The 15,815-nt window shown below is 34.2% G+C and overlaps 3 protein-coding genes across 3 annotated transcripts; 1 reads left to right on the top strand and 2 right to left on the bottom strand.

The window, feature by feature from the left end:
* Positions 1-105: 105 nt before the first annotated feature.
* Positions 106-3,503, top strand: LOC18053507 (phytanoyl-CoA dioxygenase). The gene is made up of 9 exons (XM_006448182.2): positions 106-279; positions 386-507; positions 623-683; positions 1,072-1,140; positions 1,274-1,392; positions 1,866-2,013; positions 2,119-2,263; positions 2,368-2,454; positions 3,135-3,503. Exons 1-9 carry the CDS (start codon positions 225-227, stop codon positions 3,175-3,177), a joined length of 849 nt encoding a protein of 282 aa, XP_006448245.1. The 5' UTR covers positions 106-224; the 3' UTR covers positions 3,178-3,503.
* A 2,037-nt stretch (positions 3,504-5,540) lies between these two features.
* On the bottom strand, positions 5,541-7,741 carry LOC18053506 (WUSCHEL-related homeobox 6). Its single transcript, XM_006448181.2, has 4 exons — positions 7,160-7,741; positions 6,670-7,008; positions 6,470-6,534; positions 5,541-6,203 (listed from the first exon to the last, which is right to left on the bottom strand). The coding sequence occupies exons 1-4, from the start codon at positions 7,353-7,355 to the stop codon at positions 5,793-5,795; spliced, it is 1,011 nt and encodes a 336-aa protein (XP_006448244.1). The 5' UTR covers positions 7,356-7,741; the 3' UTR covers positions 5,541-5,792.
* A 719-nt stretch (positions 7,742-8,460) lies between these two features.
* Positions 8,461-12,746, bottom strand: LOC18053505. Its single transcript, XM_006448174.2, has 7 exons — positions 12,582-12,746; positions 11,562-11,832; positions 11,345-11,400; positions 11,169-11,247; positions 10,942-11,080; positions 9,629-9,742; positions 8,461-9,079 (listed from the first exon to the last, which is right to left on the bottom strand). Exons 2-7 carry the CDS (start codon positions 11,726-11,728, stop codon positions 8,888-8,890), a joined length of 747 nt encoding a protein of 248 aa, XP_006448237.1. The 5' UTR covers positions 11,729-11,832; positions 12,582-12,746; the 3' UTR covers positions 8,461-8,887.
* Positions 12,747-15,815: the final 3,069 nt, after the last annotated feature.

The raw sequence follows: 15,815 nt of genomic DNA, 5'->3' as shown, positions 1-15,815 counted from the left end.
ATATGGGTACTTTCTTGTCAATTGACGGTGTTCAACTAACGGCAGGCGAGTTTCCTACTAATAGCGGCATTTTCGCCATCTACTTGCAAATTAAGGGCAGGTTTTTGAAAATTAACCTTCAGAAAAAAATAAAGAAACAGGGGTTGAAGATAATAAAAATACAACGATAAGACCTGTATTTGAGCAGCAGATTCAAACGAAACAAGCAAGCAGAACGCAAAGACATGGGGCTCGCCGGAAATCTCAACTCAGACAATCTCAACTTCTTCAACTCTCAAGGTTTTTGTTTTTTTTATTTTTTATTTTTGTTTCCCGAAAACAGAAGCAATCATGTGTATTTATTTCGAATGTTTAACTAAAAATCAGCTTTTGATAATTGAGACAGGATATGTGGTGTTAGAATCATTTGCGAGTGATGAAGAGATTGAAGCCATGAGGAAGCAAATGGATCATTTACTTGACGGCTTTGACTGCTCCACCTCCTCTGTTTTCTCCACAACGAATCAGGTTTTTTTTTTTTTTTTTAATTCAAGAGTTTGATTCATTTAACTTACTTGATTATTAACTCCAATTTGATCTTTCTTTTTCTGGGTTTTCTTGTTTTGTTTGTGTGTTTTTACAGCAAAAAGTGACTGATGATTACTTCTATGAGAGTGCTGAAAAGATTTCGTTTTTCTTTGAAGGTTTTTTTTTTTTTCTGACTCTTTGCCTTTTTTTTCTCATTTTTGTTTTCTAATCATAATTTTGTGTATTTGAGCATTGATTAAGCTGAATTTTGCTTGTGAATGTAGTAAAATTAGTTCAGAATCTATACCTTTATCTGGTTGATTAAATATTTTTGAAAAGACGCAATTGGACTGTTTGGATGTGTATATGGAGTGATTCGGTGTATAAACCTAATTCGTATTGGTTAGTATTGTACAGTTGAAAAGACAAATTTAGCTGGGGAAAGTGCTTTTTTAGGATTTGAAGGTCTTGAACCATTTAAGCGATTTTGATATTCTTGGGTGCTTTTAGAAGGCAATGTTAGTTTTGCCTTGCTGAATCTTGTATCTTGGTTACTGTTGGCAGAAAAAGCATTTGGGGATGATGGAAACTTAAAGCAACCAAAAGAACTCTCTATCAATAAAGTTGGCCATGGTATGTTGTCAAGGCACTGCATCTCTAATCAGTTTCATATGAATAGGTTACAGTTATGGATTGGAGATATATAAAACGTCTGTGCTTATCTGAACAGAACTGATCTTGCTATTTATGGGATGAATTGGTGCAGCATTACACGAACTTGATCCAGTTTTCAAAAAGTTCTCTCACTCTGAGAAAACATCAAATTTGCTGCACTCTTTGGGTTACAAAAGGCCTGTGGACATTCAATCAATGTACATATTTAAGGTATTCCATTTTCTAAAAGCAGTGAATGTTTAAGTTTTTTTTTGCTAATCTGGGCATTTCAGGCTTAAGTTGTTGAACAGGCCATGCTCTATTACTTTGTATGGGTGAATTGAGTTGTATTTTCTTTGTGGAATCAGATGGAAGAATGAATTATATTATATATATGGTGATGTAATAATGGTTAGTACCATCTCTCTAGTTCTCTCAAAGGAATTGGCTAGCTCCTAGTTCTAGAGACCAAGATTGGGTTTGGATCTGGAGATATGAACACCACCAAGCTGTGGGGGGGGGACGGTTTCAATGGTTTTTCCTTGTACTCAAATGACAATTTATGTACTTAAAATTATGTCAATTCTGCCAAAATTATCTGTAGAATCAAGTGGCCTTTTGTGATGTGGAGGACTATGATCATGTGTTTTCATGTTTCCTGATACTGTTCAAAAAATAATAATATGCTGGAATTTTATTAACAGCAACCAGGCATTGGAGGTGAAGTTGTGCCACACCAGGATAACTCATTTCTAATAACTGAACCATCAACTTGCACAGGGCTGTGGTTGGCTCTAGAAGATGCAACAATAATAAACGGTTGCCTTTGGGCCATTCCCGGATCACATAAAAGTAGCTCTCTCCTTCCTATCTGTCTTAATTTTTATTAGAGCTTAAAAGGCCTTGCAGATACAGCTTAACTTATTCTAATCTTCTGGTAATTCATGTTGTTTCTAGATGGCCTTGTTAGGAGGTTCATTAGGGGTGAAGAGGGGGTTTACTTTGACCACCCACCCCCTTCATATGACCAAAACGATTTTGTGCCTATTGAAGTGAAAGCTGGTTCTTTGGTAGTCATTCATGGTGATCTTATTCATCAGAGGTGAGTTTGAGAAATTTTCTCTAGAGCTCACTAACATAATATATTAGAGTGATGGCAACAAATCTGAAATTTTTCCCTGTTTAATTTAATATCCTCTGCTGCAGTTTTGAAAATCAGTCCTCAAAATCAAGGCATGCCTACAGCTTGCACGTGGTGGAAACTGATGGTTGCAGATGGTCTCAAGAGAATTGGTGAGTATTTGTTCAGCTTGCACATGGCACATTTCCTGAATCTAACTAATCTGGTTATGCAGTCATCAGCAATAAATTACTTAATACATGGATGTGAGGAGAACCTTGGATATCTTCTTACCCTGGTGTTTGAAGCAAGAATAATAGTCTCAGTTAGTTCTTTTAAGACTAATAAAAAGGCTGTTGTTTTATGACTGCCAATTTCATCTCAAGGACTAATTTTGCCCCTCCCTTTTTTATTTTCTCCTTCCTCTGTTTGTGGGTATGTTTGCTTTCCCACATGATACTAGATTCCTTGTTTTGTTCTCTATCCGTCTCTAGTAGAATGTTGACGGTCAATTATTTTCTAGAAATTTTGCGCACATACTTGATTTTAAAGAATGCTTATTGTGATGTAAACAACAGATACAATGAGTCAGCAAAATATTGAAATGTATCATTATCCTGATTGCAATTGAGGAAAAAAAGAAGAAAGGCTATTAAATTATGATCACTCTATTGAAATAAAAGTGATGGACTAGTAAAAACTGACCAAGCAATCAAGATGGGTGGCCTTTTTTTACTCTTGGACTTTAATTGATATGGTTTTCTGTGCTTTCACACTCCCATACTTGCCAACTGTTGCATTCCAACTTTTAGGCACTTTAATTTTTTAATATTTGTCTGAACTGTTCTTTCAGGATCAGAAGAAAAGTGAAACCTGAGCCCCTTTATGCGTCTTGATTAAGCTTGAAACATCAGATGTGATCAGTTGTATAGAATGCTGCCATATGCATTACAAATGGAAGTGTTAATGCTCGGTTGTTGCTTTAGTATTTCTGATATGTTTATCTCAAGAGCAAGCCGATATACCCAATAATCAGCTACGACGGTTATAGAAATGACTACTTAAGGGTTGTAACATTATCCTTGTTTCATCTTTGCAGTCTTGGTAACAAATTTGAGCTTTTATTTTTCTTAGTATTGTTGAAACGATTACAAGATGTTGATGTAAATGTAGTTTAATGAAACACTTATGTTTAAAAATGTCATTGAGCGATGTTGCTGTTCTTCCATGATCTGCTTACAAAGTAATTGTTCTACAGAATGACTTGATAGTGTGGACCAGTCCCAGCTGCTATGGAGTTGTCATTTTATAATTGGTTCCGCCATAGTAATGCATGTTTTCCAGAGCACTAGAGTCTGCTTGAATCAAATTATTGTGGCCATCCACTCCATTGTTAGTTGTCCACGTGATTGTAATAGAATAGATATAAGAATTATGAATGAATTATTATGTGACGTTGGGAATGCAACACAATAGGATTTTTCTCATGCGTCTCATGATGTTGGATTGTACACGGTTTGAGTTTTGAAAAGCAGCCCACTCGGTGAGTTAATGCCGAAACTACACAATGATCAGAAATATCTAACTGGTTCTGGACTTATTGAGGGATGGGGCTTAGAAGTCATTCTGTTACCATTGGACAAAAACCAAAATTGATTTGAAGCTTTGAACCCTGATTTATATCATATATGTTGAGTCAATGAATGCTGATGCTGGCTGTTGTACAGATTACTAGTTTGATTTTCAGTAGATCTTCTGGGGTCGGTCCCTCGGCAATCTGCGAAATATTTTTGTAGTTTGTACTGTCCATTTTCTTTTAGTACACTCACTATTCCTTTCTCTACAGGGATAGAATTCCATCTCTCTCCTTTTTTGTTTCTTGCCTGCTTTTTCATCTATATATGCAACAGCAGACTCAGTGATGAAAACCCTGCAAAAGTTTCAATGATAACTTGTACACTGTTACCTCTTTCTCTCTCTTTCTTGCTTGGATTTTGAGCAAGTATGGTGGCCGAGTTCCATGCGTTAGTACTTGAGGTTTTTATGTATTTTTATATATATTTTGTGTATATTCATGTTGTGCTAATGTTAAGCATTATTTGTACCGTCAATAATGTCTGGCTGGCAGGTTCAAGAGAGGTTAAACGACAAATGTTCAAGCCCCGATGCTCTACATATAATGAGAAAAGTAAATCTTCTTCCCACTTATGCGAGCAGTTCCCTTAACTCTTGTACCACTTATGAGATTTTACCAATTAAGTCAACAAACGAATTTCTATAATTTTGAATCATAAACGCTTTTCTTTTGCTATTCAGTTTTGGCTATGTAAATAGGGATTGAATGGCAGAAAAAACCATATTAAAAAAAAAAAAAACTTATGAAGTTTGTTTACTAATTTGGTAGATCGCGTCCTATTTATCGTTATTCTGCACAAATAATGAACATTCTATAGTAATTGACACACGCAAACGTTTTTGGTGTGATATCTATTTCTTTATAATGTTCAATTTCATTTGAAATTTTCGTAATCCCTAGCAAGCGAGAAAGCCTAGAGAGTTTTCTTCTAGAGGATATATATGAAGTCATTATCTGCCAAGAAGAAAAGCTTGAAACCAGTTAAGCTTATGAAAGAAGCGATTATGAAGAACAACGCATACTTCATTGCGCAGGAAACTCTCATGCATAATATTTTATATCAAAAAATTTCCTAACACCATATTTCTTCAATACTCTCTTAAATGCTTAAGAATATTTCACAAAAAGTGGTTTCTTGCAGAGGAGATGTTCCCTCTAATTTTAATGAATCAATTTAATCTCTTTACGGCATTATGCAGACTGCTTGTTTAGGTATAAGAATTAATAAATTGAAGAGTTATTATGATGTGACTTTGTTTTTCCTTATTTCCTCAAAAGGCAAAAAGGGTGTATAGTATATATGTTGACATTGCAAATTAAGTTATCAACAATGAGGTAATATTAAATTAAACATACATAAGCTCTCAATATATACCTAAAAAGCCCCAAAAAGATGTAGTCCAAAATTTAGGTTACTTCAACATCAAACTGTTTCACATCCTTCTCATATTCCAAGTCTCCCACAGTCCCACTAGCCACTACCGTCTCTCTCTCTCTCTCTCTCTCTCTATCAATACTCAAACAAGGCCAAGGAAATAGACAAGCCTGTAAAAAACAGAAAGCTGTTTAATATTCTTTGTAGAAAATAAATGAATAAAAATTCAAAATTCTACCTTGGTCGCTTAAACCAACATGGTCCATTTTCATTTTAAGGCAACATTCCCTTATATCACTACTGTAGCAACATGCACACGATATAAACAGAAAAAATAAATAGTCTCAATTTCCAACAAAATGACAAACTAATTAAAACCCATTAACATCTCCACATAAACAGCAAAGTGAAAGTGATTTTCAACAAGTGCTCTTGTAATAACAATCACATGGCTTAGCTGCACAGTATCTGTTGCATGCATGCATGTTGCTTTAATTTCTTCAGTTCTTCAGAGGAAGGAACTCAATGTACTGGCTTGTTGATGGAGTGAAGTTGTTGGTATCATTTATGGCTGTGATGGGCACTTTGTTGTTGTCTTTCTTGGTAGCATTAACACTGTTACCATCATCATCATCATCTCTGTGAAGTGGGAAGAGCTCAAGTGTTTTAGTTTCCTCATTTTCCTGTTGGTAGGGTTTCATATCCAATAATGAAAAGCCACTCAAATTTTGATCATCAGTCTTCAGTAACTTCTTGTACTCCATTTTATGCCACGTGGCATTCATGAACTCTGCTGCTTCTGTGATGTTTGTACTACTCTTTCCCTGTTGTAATTCCCTCCCATCAAATTGTGTCCACCCATATTGTGGTCCACAAGAAGTGTTTTCTGCTCTATACATTGAAACAAATTCCTGAAAATTACAAATGCAAAATCAAATTTCACTCTTGCATAACAACAGACCCAACAGAAAGTAACAAATGCAGCTTTTGAGCCACTTCTTTTCCAACATAAAATACAAAAGTTTATGTTGCTGCCTCAAAATTTTTTCCTTCCTTCATCATCTTGACTTTCTTTTGACCTTTTGATCATCAAAGTGTGACTTGTAATTTAATTCTGTTTGATGAAAGAATATTTATTAAACAAACATTGAACAAAGACAAATTTTTATACACAGACCTCTGAATATGAAGAAGGTGCCCAGTTCTTTGTCTGTCCGAGATCATAACTTGTCCTTCTCAACCCTATTTCAAAACAAAACTCATCTTACACAACAAAGATTCTACCAAAAAAATAAATAAAGAAAGAAAGAAAAGAAAAATCGGAACAAATTAACAAAGATTAATAAATTAATTAATACATGAAGGCCTGGTACATACCTGAGTCCTTCTTGTCTCCTGGAATATTATGATTAGTGTTATGCGGTTTTTGCTGATGAGAATTATTAGTCTCCGATTCCCGACGACGGCGTTTCTGTCTTTCTCGCGCTTTGTGGTTTTGAAACCAGTAGAACACATTTTTGCCTTCAATCTTACCAAACCTACGGAGCTGTGAAGCAATGTGTTGGATTTGTTCAGCACTTGGTGTACGAGTGCCGCGTCGGTACATTTCTTCAAGAGCAAGTAACTGCTCCGGCGTCGGATTCCACCTCGAGCTCCCCAATGGTTGCTCATTGAATTCACTTACTCTACTTTTCGCATGATCAGGTGCAATATCAGCTGCACCCACCCCCCCCCAAAAAAAAAAAAAAAAGAAAAGAAAAATTGGAGTTAGTATATAAGAGTTCTGAATGTTGAATATAAGTAACTGTACATATGAATATCAAAAGATGAGTGAAAAGAAGAAGAAGAAGAAGAAGAAGAAACATACCCAGATGGTGATTTAAGGGCAAGAGATTGGTGTTCTCAGAAGTGAAATCATAATAAGAAGGAACTTCAGAAATATTAGTGTTTTTGGGAGAAAAAGCAGCATTAGGGTTTTGAATCAAAGGCCTTGTTACTGTGCCACTGGATGAATTATGATCTGCAGGGATATTATGGAGCTGATTATCACGAGTAACGCTCATTATGAGCTAGAGGAGATAAAGCAAAGCGAAAAATAAAGCTAGCTAGCTGATTTCTTTCGCTATATAGTATTATTCTGAATCTCACTCTCACTCTCAGACGCACAAGTTAGGAAAAGGAAGGCATTAGAAATTAGAAGGAAAAAAGAAAGTGAGAAATTGGGTTAGAAAAACGGACGCAAGAAAGTGGAAAAAGGAAAGGGAACAAAGGCCAAAGGGTGACAGAAAGTTGACCACGCTGCCGCTGAGTTACTTACAATATGTGTGATTGTGAAGAAAACAATGACAAATTAAGCAGAAAAAAAGCAAATGCCCGGGCTAGGATAGCTGCTACAAGCAGCATTGAAGCAAGCGTGGAATTTTGGAAGAGAGAGAGAGCTGAATTGATATTAAATATAATTCTGATATAAAAACAAACAATGCTAGGGCAAAAGTGGTGTTCTGTATATATATAGAATTGTGAATCATGAAAATGTTTCATTGGCCTTAGCTAGCCAGCTTTCCTACAGACTACGTACAGTACTACTTGACACTGTTGCATTTACATTTATTTTTCAACCATACGTTGTTTCAATTCTTTGAGGTTTAATCTTATCCGGCTTTATTTAATTCTTTCTGAAAAGGCTACAAGAACGATTAATTAGCTAATTGCACTGCTGTGTACGTTTAGCAAGTATGATTGCACAAACTAGAATATGTGCAATTATTAAACATGGCCAACCGCTCAAGTCTCATCAGATTCAGTGTTCTCTCATTTACTAATAGGATACAAACACTCACACACACACACACGTAACAAGATTTTGGTTCAACTCGGGGAGACGATTGTTTAGGGTTCCTCCGTTGTATCCCGTTATCTATTGGAATATAAAAATCATAAATTAACACATTTTATTTAGTTAAATACTTCAACTTGTGACACATTAGATGCTTAATAATTATTATTAAGCAATCAAAGTTTGACTGGTGATTCAAAATGTTAGAGGTATATATACATCCCTCTCCGTCTCCGTGGTAATTAACTGATAATCGCCTATTAGTTAAATGATCAATTATATCTTGTAATATCCTGTACAATGGTTGAATTATTTACGTGTTCAAATGAATGTGTTCAAATTGAAAAAGTACATATGCTACCTAAGCTTTCGGAGAAGCATACAAACTTGGCTACAATTATATTACTGCTCCCTTCCAAACTACAAAGAGAGATTTTTTTTTCCCCCTCTTTTTACTGCCCAATAAATTCAATTACATAATAACCACTGGTTTACAGAAAAATACTACGTTCTTGGATTGGATAACTTAAATACATAATTCCTACTTACAATGGGAGGAGAAAAACAAAAAATTAACCGAACGACTGGTGGATTACTAAACTACAGATGCTAATCCATGACAACAGTTTTCTCTGTTCTTCCTTAAATGATTCTGATGGCTTACAAGTAACAGAATCACAGCCATTATGGCCTTCATGAAGAATGTGCAGCTTTTCTCCTCAATTGAATCATAAGTAATTGATCTGGGTTATATATACACTACTCTAGAAGCTTGTTACAAGTGCCTACACCAACAGCAGCAGCGAGATGCCAAGCAGCATGAAGGTATGGAGTTTCGGGAAAGACATCATCTGCAATGAAAAATACTCCTCCGAGCAATGATGAAACCTTATGCACAGTGTGTGCCATCCTCAGATTTGGATCATTTAATGCTCTCTTCGCAAATGCTACCTGGAAAGAACAAATTTTTAAGGTGCATTATTTCAGTAAATAAAAAACTTAAGTTCATCAATCACTCAACTATAGCTACATGATTTTTCATTCGAGCCAAGAATGGAATTTTTCATAAGAAATCCAGTCAGTAGCTCAAGGCGCGTGAAACAAATGGCACAATGATGATTGTAAAATAAGAAGCATGCCAATCAACTTGGCGAAGGCCAAACTGTCTTTTGATTGCAGCATCATGCTAAAACAGAGTGGTAGATAAACCTTGCCAGTTAATAGTTTTGTAATTACATGATATTGTAGAGTTGAATATAAACATCTTTTTAAATGTGTTAGTTAAGCTACACTGAATGAAGAAACAACATATTCTAATATATGTTCATACATTAAATAAAGTTGGGGAAATAATTGATAATAACTACTATATCTTCAACAACAAGATATATTTTGTTATTTGTCACCTCCATATGCAGGAATTACAAATCAACAACTTTCAGAAGGAATACTAAATTGTAAATAACACTATCAACTTGGTGTAAAGAATAGGCTATCTACCTCCATCATTCCAGTGTGAACAGCCGAAACCATCAGAGGTTGGATAGGTAGAGCCAATGCAGATGCTGCCATCAACATCTTTGGGTTCTCATCTCTGAGTGCCCTTGAAAGACACTGCAAATAGGTTCTTTAGGTTTCAACTTGTATCCTAAAGAGAGAACTGAGAAACTTAAAGCAAGATGTAGGTAGGTGAACTAATTATATGCAGCAGAAACTGTGCACCTTTATTGGTTTTACCAATGATGGTAAAAGTACAGGATTCTAGAAGAGATTGTGCCCTTATCAAGAAAGAATCATCAATGCAATATCTTTATCACTAGATACAGTAATTAGTTCTAAGTAATTCAAACTTCACAAGCCACATGCACAACAGTAATTAGTTCTAAGTGATTCAAACTTCATAAGCCACATGCACTTTGGTCCGCTAAACTATGATATTGACAGTCCTTGTTCATTTTCTCTCTCGTTTCCTTTTACCTATTTTTCAGAATAATGGTTTTGATTTTTTTCAATCCAGCAGATGTTAACCTAAATCAGTAACTAAGCATTGTTTGGTGTTTGCTTTTATTTTTTTGATGTCAAACACGCACGTGCGCGCACACGCACACAACTTACAAATAAGATGCTTAGCAACCGGGTGATTAGACCCTTAAACCACAAGTCAGCCTTGTTTTGCATTAAAATTTATTTGATTTAATTTAGCACTCAATAAAAATGGACAATGTGTAGCACGAACTTTATTGCTGATTAATGAAAACAATTAAATAAACAGTAAACTTAGAAAATCGGATCAAAAGTCAAATCAGAGAGTAAGATAGCAGGCCGTCTGAGGATTAGTCGATTACAGATGTATTGCACAAGCAGCCAAAATATTGTGAATAGCATGAAGAAATTCTCATATGCTTAGTTAACTACAAGAATAGACAAAACAATTATTAAGAATGCAAGACAGGCACTACTGATTTTACTGAATGCAGCAAAGTCCAATGAGGCCCAAAAAAAATAAAAAATATGGGGGCATGGGCACAAATTAATTTTTAGCCCACTACCTCCCCATAATCTGAGCTCAGTGGCCAGCCAAAGAAAGTTGCTTGAAACCCACTCAGCCAAGCCACTAGGGAGGGTAGAAGTATCAATACAGTGGGAATAGGAAGAAATTAAATTGCAAGTAATGAAAGAGGACATATCAGAAGCACAAGCATTCATAAGTTGCACAACGAGGGGAAGTTATAAAGCGATAAGAGGAAGTCTAAAACACGGTACACTCATGGTACTACTGAGAAGTGAAGATACAGTTGTAAGAATTAACCTACCACTGTGGCTGTGGCTATCATGGTATAGTCAGCCCATCTCAAATACTTCCTTAGTTTGCCTCTTGAGGAATGGTACAAACTTGACGTAACTCCAACTCCAACCAATGAATTAGCATAAAGTGTCATATTCAGATTCTTCCTATATACAGAGTAAAGTAACTGGTAAGACATAATAGGAATATTATACTGTTGTTGCGATTATCAATCAAATTACAGAGGAATATTACCTAGGGGTCTGGAGTCCAAGAGCAATAAAAGGAAGTGATGTCAGCACATTTGCAACTCTTTCTAAGAGATGCAAGTCACCTGACAAAAGAGGGAAATGGTTGACGCAGGTGTATATTCTTAGATAAGAGATCAGAGAACATTCAGAAGAAAAATGGAATGATTTATAATATAATACCATGAATACAACACCGAATGGGCCTCAAACATGATGGTCTTTGCTGCCATGCTCGTCTGGAGTACATGTAAGCAGTAAGTCATTGAGGTTGCAATAACACCAATTTTGCATGTATTCAAATAAAAATTCCAGGAAATCTGAACTATTACACTTGACAATCAAATAAGCATTACTTTATTAAGTATATGTTCCTGGAAAACGTTTCTTTTATACTTACTGCATTAACAGAAATTGATTGGCTCCAATAAACGAACTTTTACAAGTGGACTCATAGTCTTCATGTTCAGTAATTTCCTTTAATGCAAATGGTGAATGAGGCACCACATGCACCCCGCGAACACCGTCAAGGGCTTTAGTACGATTCAATGTACTCTCTAGACTCATAAAGTTTTCGAGGTGCAAATCAAATTTTCTTTATTGCCAGCAATACCTTGCTGGCATCCGAAGGAAGAAGTGTGCCAGAAGCAAATAGTTGTTCAGCTCAATTTCTATACCACCAGAAGACAAAGTTGAATTACTACAGCCAGTATTCTGACAAAACCAAAATCAATGAACAAAGCTGACTCCACAAAACATATCATGCAAAGATAATAATAGGATATAACATCTCATCGTAAATTCAATTTTATTGAAGACAATTACTATGAAATTACAGTAAGATGAGGAAATAAAATAAAAGACCAAACAACTTCTATCTAAGCAAAATAGAGATAGTCCAATGGGTAACAAAAATAAACACGATGAGTAAATCCGTTTAAGCAGTTTGAACAAATTGATACTCAACTAGATCACTGGTATTCAATTTCAAAGCTCTTGACTAATTCTTCCCCCCCCCCAAAAAAATTGTAAATTTCCAAATTATTCGAGCAAACCCAATTCACTATTTGTCTTGCCAAAAAAATAGGTTCAAACGAGAGTAATTTCCAAAAGATATCATCAGCATTCAAAAATTTCAAATTAGGAACTCAGAAGCCAGCAGTCCCTTTATTTGTCACGTTTCATCATGAATTCAATACTTCGCAAACAAGTTAACATGGGAATTTCTCTGAGCTAACCATAAAATCTCAAATGGGCCCATTTAATTCAAGCAAAAAAGGCAACTTCCCCAGTTCACACAACATATTGGACGATCAATTGATATATTAAAAAAAGAAAAAAGAAATACAGATGGAAATTTGAAATAAGACACATGCAAATGCAATTGGTGCATTTAGAGAGAAAACAGAAAGAAAGATACCTGAAAATGCTGAAGAGTTAAGATGGGGTTGAACTGAAATGATATGAATATATATATATATATATATAGGTAGAGTTACTGAGTTAGAGAAGAAAGCAGGCGGTCAAGTCATTTAAAGTGAACAATTTTTATTTTTTAAGACAAAAACAAAAGAGAAACCCGGAGATGCGCATTGTGTCACGAATCTTCCCAAAATTCCCATTTCACTTTGGGCATATTCTTTTTCTCCAATAAAATTGTGCCATTCTGAGTCAGTGTGCCACTTACGTGGACAACTAAACTGTTCAATAATTTCCTTCTTGACTTGGATTCCTTCATATGACAGTTAATTCAGGTTCAGAATTTTAGATTATGGAATCTAATCTTATTTATTTATCTATGAATTGGATTATGATTAATTAGAAACATGTTTGGTACAGAGAAGTACTCGACGGTTATGGGAAAAAAAAAAGTTGAAGTTGTAAAATAATAAATTAATAATATAGAGTAAATATGAATTTTTAAATAATAAAAATAAAAAATATTTTTTTTTATTAGTTTTTAAACTAAGCTTCCACAAGTATGAATCAAGCCCTAAAGTATTACCTTTATTGTTATTTTTATTTTTTAAATAATAAATTATTTATATGAAATCCTTCTCTAATTTTGTTACGAGTAAAATTCAAAGATAAATATTTTTGTATGCACTTTTTAGAAAATTTATAATACCCGGGAGCACTTAATTAACACATATCTTATTGGATAAAACAAATCAATCTAACTGGTAATGAAAATTTTTCCAAAAATATATGTGTAATTAGGTCGACATTTGTGTTTTGTGATGAATGTTTTATTTTGTGGCGGCCACTTTTAATAAAGTCAAATTTTCAATTCAGCATATTCCATTAACAAAGCATTATTCCTATTGTGTCCCTTCAATCTTCGTTCTGTGGTGTGCTGTGATTGATTTATTTTATTTTATTTAAATGAATAAAGAAAAAGCTCTAAATGGGAAGAGGGGAGATGAATTTTAAGTCAACACCATATCAACACTAACAAATAGTTCGATTGCAAACTGAGTTGGGCTTAGAGGTCGATCTAGACAACGCCGTCCTTTGGGTCAATGGGCACGGTACGTGTTCCTTCAGGGACGCAGTAGGACCGCACTGCAATAAGGCATGTGAGCACGGCAGGCCAACTGATGGGCCGTGCTGGGCTGATGTTTTAGGCCCAAGGGACAGGCACAGCACAAGTAGTGGTATGGGCCGGCCCATTAGGACTTGATTTTTTTATTAATTTTTTATTTTTCAATTTTTTTAATTTATTTGTATGATATGTTCAAAATTGTAATTATCATATTAAATTTAAATTGAATTTGTTATTGTAGTTCAGACATGAAATATGATGTGATGCTTTAATTATTTTTGAATTACACTACAACACGTTGTTTTGATGTAATTTAATTAAACAATTTTAAATCCAATGAGTAACGTTTGTTATGTGTCAATTTATTTCATGAATAAATTGTAATTGAGTCTGGATGCAATATGTTCTTTTAAAGTAGTTTTATTCAATGGCTTTCAATCCATTTACGTTTTGTCATATTCCGATTGGATTAAACTTTATTTCTCAACGACTTGTTACGTATCAAATTGTTTAATCCACAAACGTAAAATTATTTCTTTAACTATTTTACAAATTAAAAAAATTGAACTAACGTTTGGTTGGTTTCAACACAAATACTTTTCAGCAATGAAAATTAATCAAATAATTTTCTTGTAACGAAAACAGTATGCTATATTGCATCACATTCATCTAATAATTATTTGTTTGGGAGACATTCATCTAATAATTTGACAATGTCATTTAAAAAAAAAAAAAAAAGGCCAAAAGGATATCAATGACTACTGTTGTGTATTTCTCTTGGACATGTTTGCACAAGCTCGAACTTAGCCCACGGGGAAGTGGAAATCTGCCGAACAAAACTTGTTGCGCAATATTCGGACACCACGGAGCAGTTATAGGCCCAGGCCCGCAACCAATAATAACAACACTTTTTTTTTTCCCCCGCAAGTAGGAGGTTTTAACTTTATATTAAATTGAGGCAAAAAATAAACAAATAAATAAACTTTATACTAAATTGTGTTAAAAAAATTATATTAATTTTTAATTATATATATATATATAGTTTCTCCTTTCTCGTTAGAGGTTTGTCGATATTCAAATTAGTCCCTCCTAGCAATTGAACTTATTTTTAATAACTCTTTCAAGATTAGATTAGAAAAATAAAAATGTCTAGGTCAAGCATTTAATTTGTACCATATAATAAAATAAGAACGGTGACTAGTCTCATTAATTTTATTTAAAATATATTCAAAATGATAGACAATTCTGTGAAAATTGAATTTGTATTTTTTTGGACCTATCATTTATATTATTATTAAGCAAGCAAATTTAAACTATGATTTATTAGAAGATCAAGCGACCATTTAGAACACATAGAGTATGCAATTGAGCAAACTGTTCTGTAGATCGTGCGAGAGCTATATAGCATTGTAAAAGGGTTATGTTAATGTGTATGGCTTCCAAATGAACATTTAAAAGATATTTTAGCTATAACAAGTATAATAATGTTTCCAACTTTATAATAATATTTCCAACTTAAGTCCCAATATTATATGTCACTTATTTATTACATGATGAATATAAAGGTCCTGTTTGGAATTGAGGTGAAATACAGCTATTGTGAAAAAAAAATGTAGTTATAAAACAAAAGTTAATAATAAGTAGTAAATATAAATTTTAAATAATAATTTTGACAAAATTATTAAAGATACAATAGATTTTCCATCATACAAGTGAAAAATCATATTAACATAACTTCTAAGCTATAGCAGCTAGTATTTACTAAACACTTTAGTGCTGTAATTTTAAAGTTACAACTATCCAATATCAATCTCAAACAGACCAAAAATTACTTATTACTTTATTTAACTATCCAATTGATGATTGTCACAACAGTTGAGACTTTCTTATTACTTTATTCTACTATCCGATTTATAATTATTACGTAGGTTGGGACTTGAGAGCCGAAAGCTAGGGGAGCGAATGAGATTAGATACCCCAATAATCCTAGCCGTAAACGTAGTTGATTAAATTCTTGTATCCGCACTCAATTAATTTCTAATCCATTATGTTTTTTTCCTATTAATTGTGGAGGCCGCCCATTAATTGGGTTGTCGCACACAAGCCAGG

The sequence above is a fragment of the Citrus clementina genome, unplaced genomic scaffold (assembly GCF_000493195.1).
Source record: "Citrus clementina cultivar Clemenules unplaced genomic scaffold, Citrus_clementina_v1.0 scaffold_2, whole genome shotgun sequence".
Classification (NCBI taxonomy): Eukaryota; Viridiplantae; Streptophyta; class Magnoliopsida; order Sapindales; family Rutaceae; genus Citrus; species Citrus x clementina.
The sequence above is the reverse complement of the archived record's forward strand: the minus strand, read 5'-3'. Positions and strand labels throughout refer to the sequence as shown.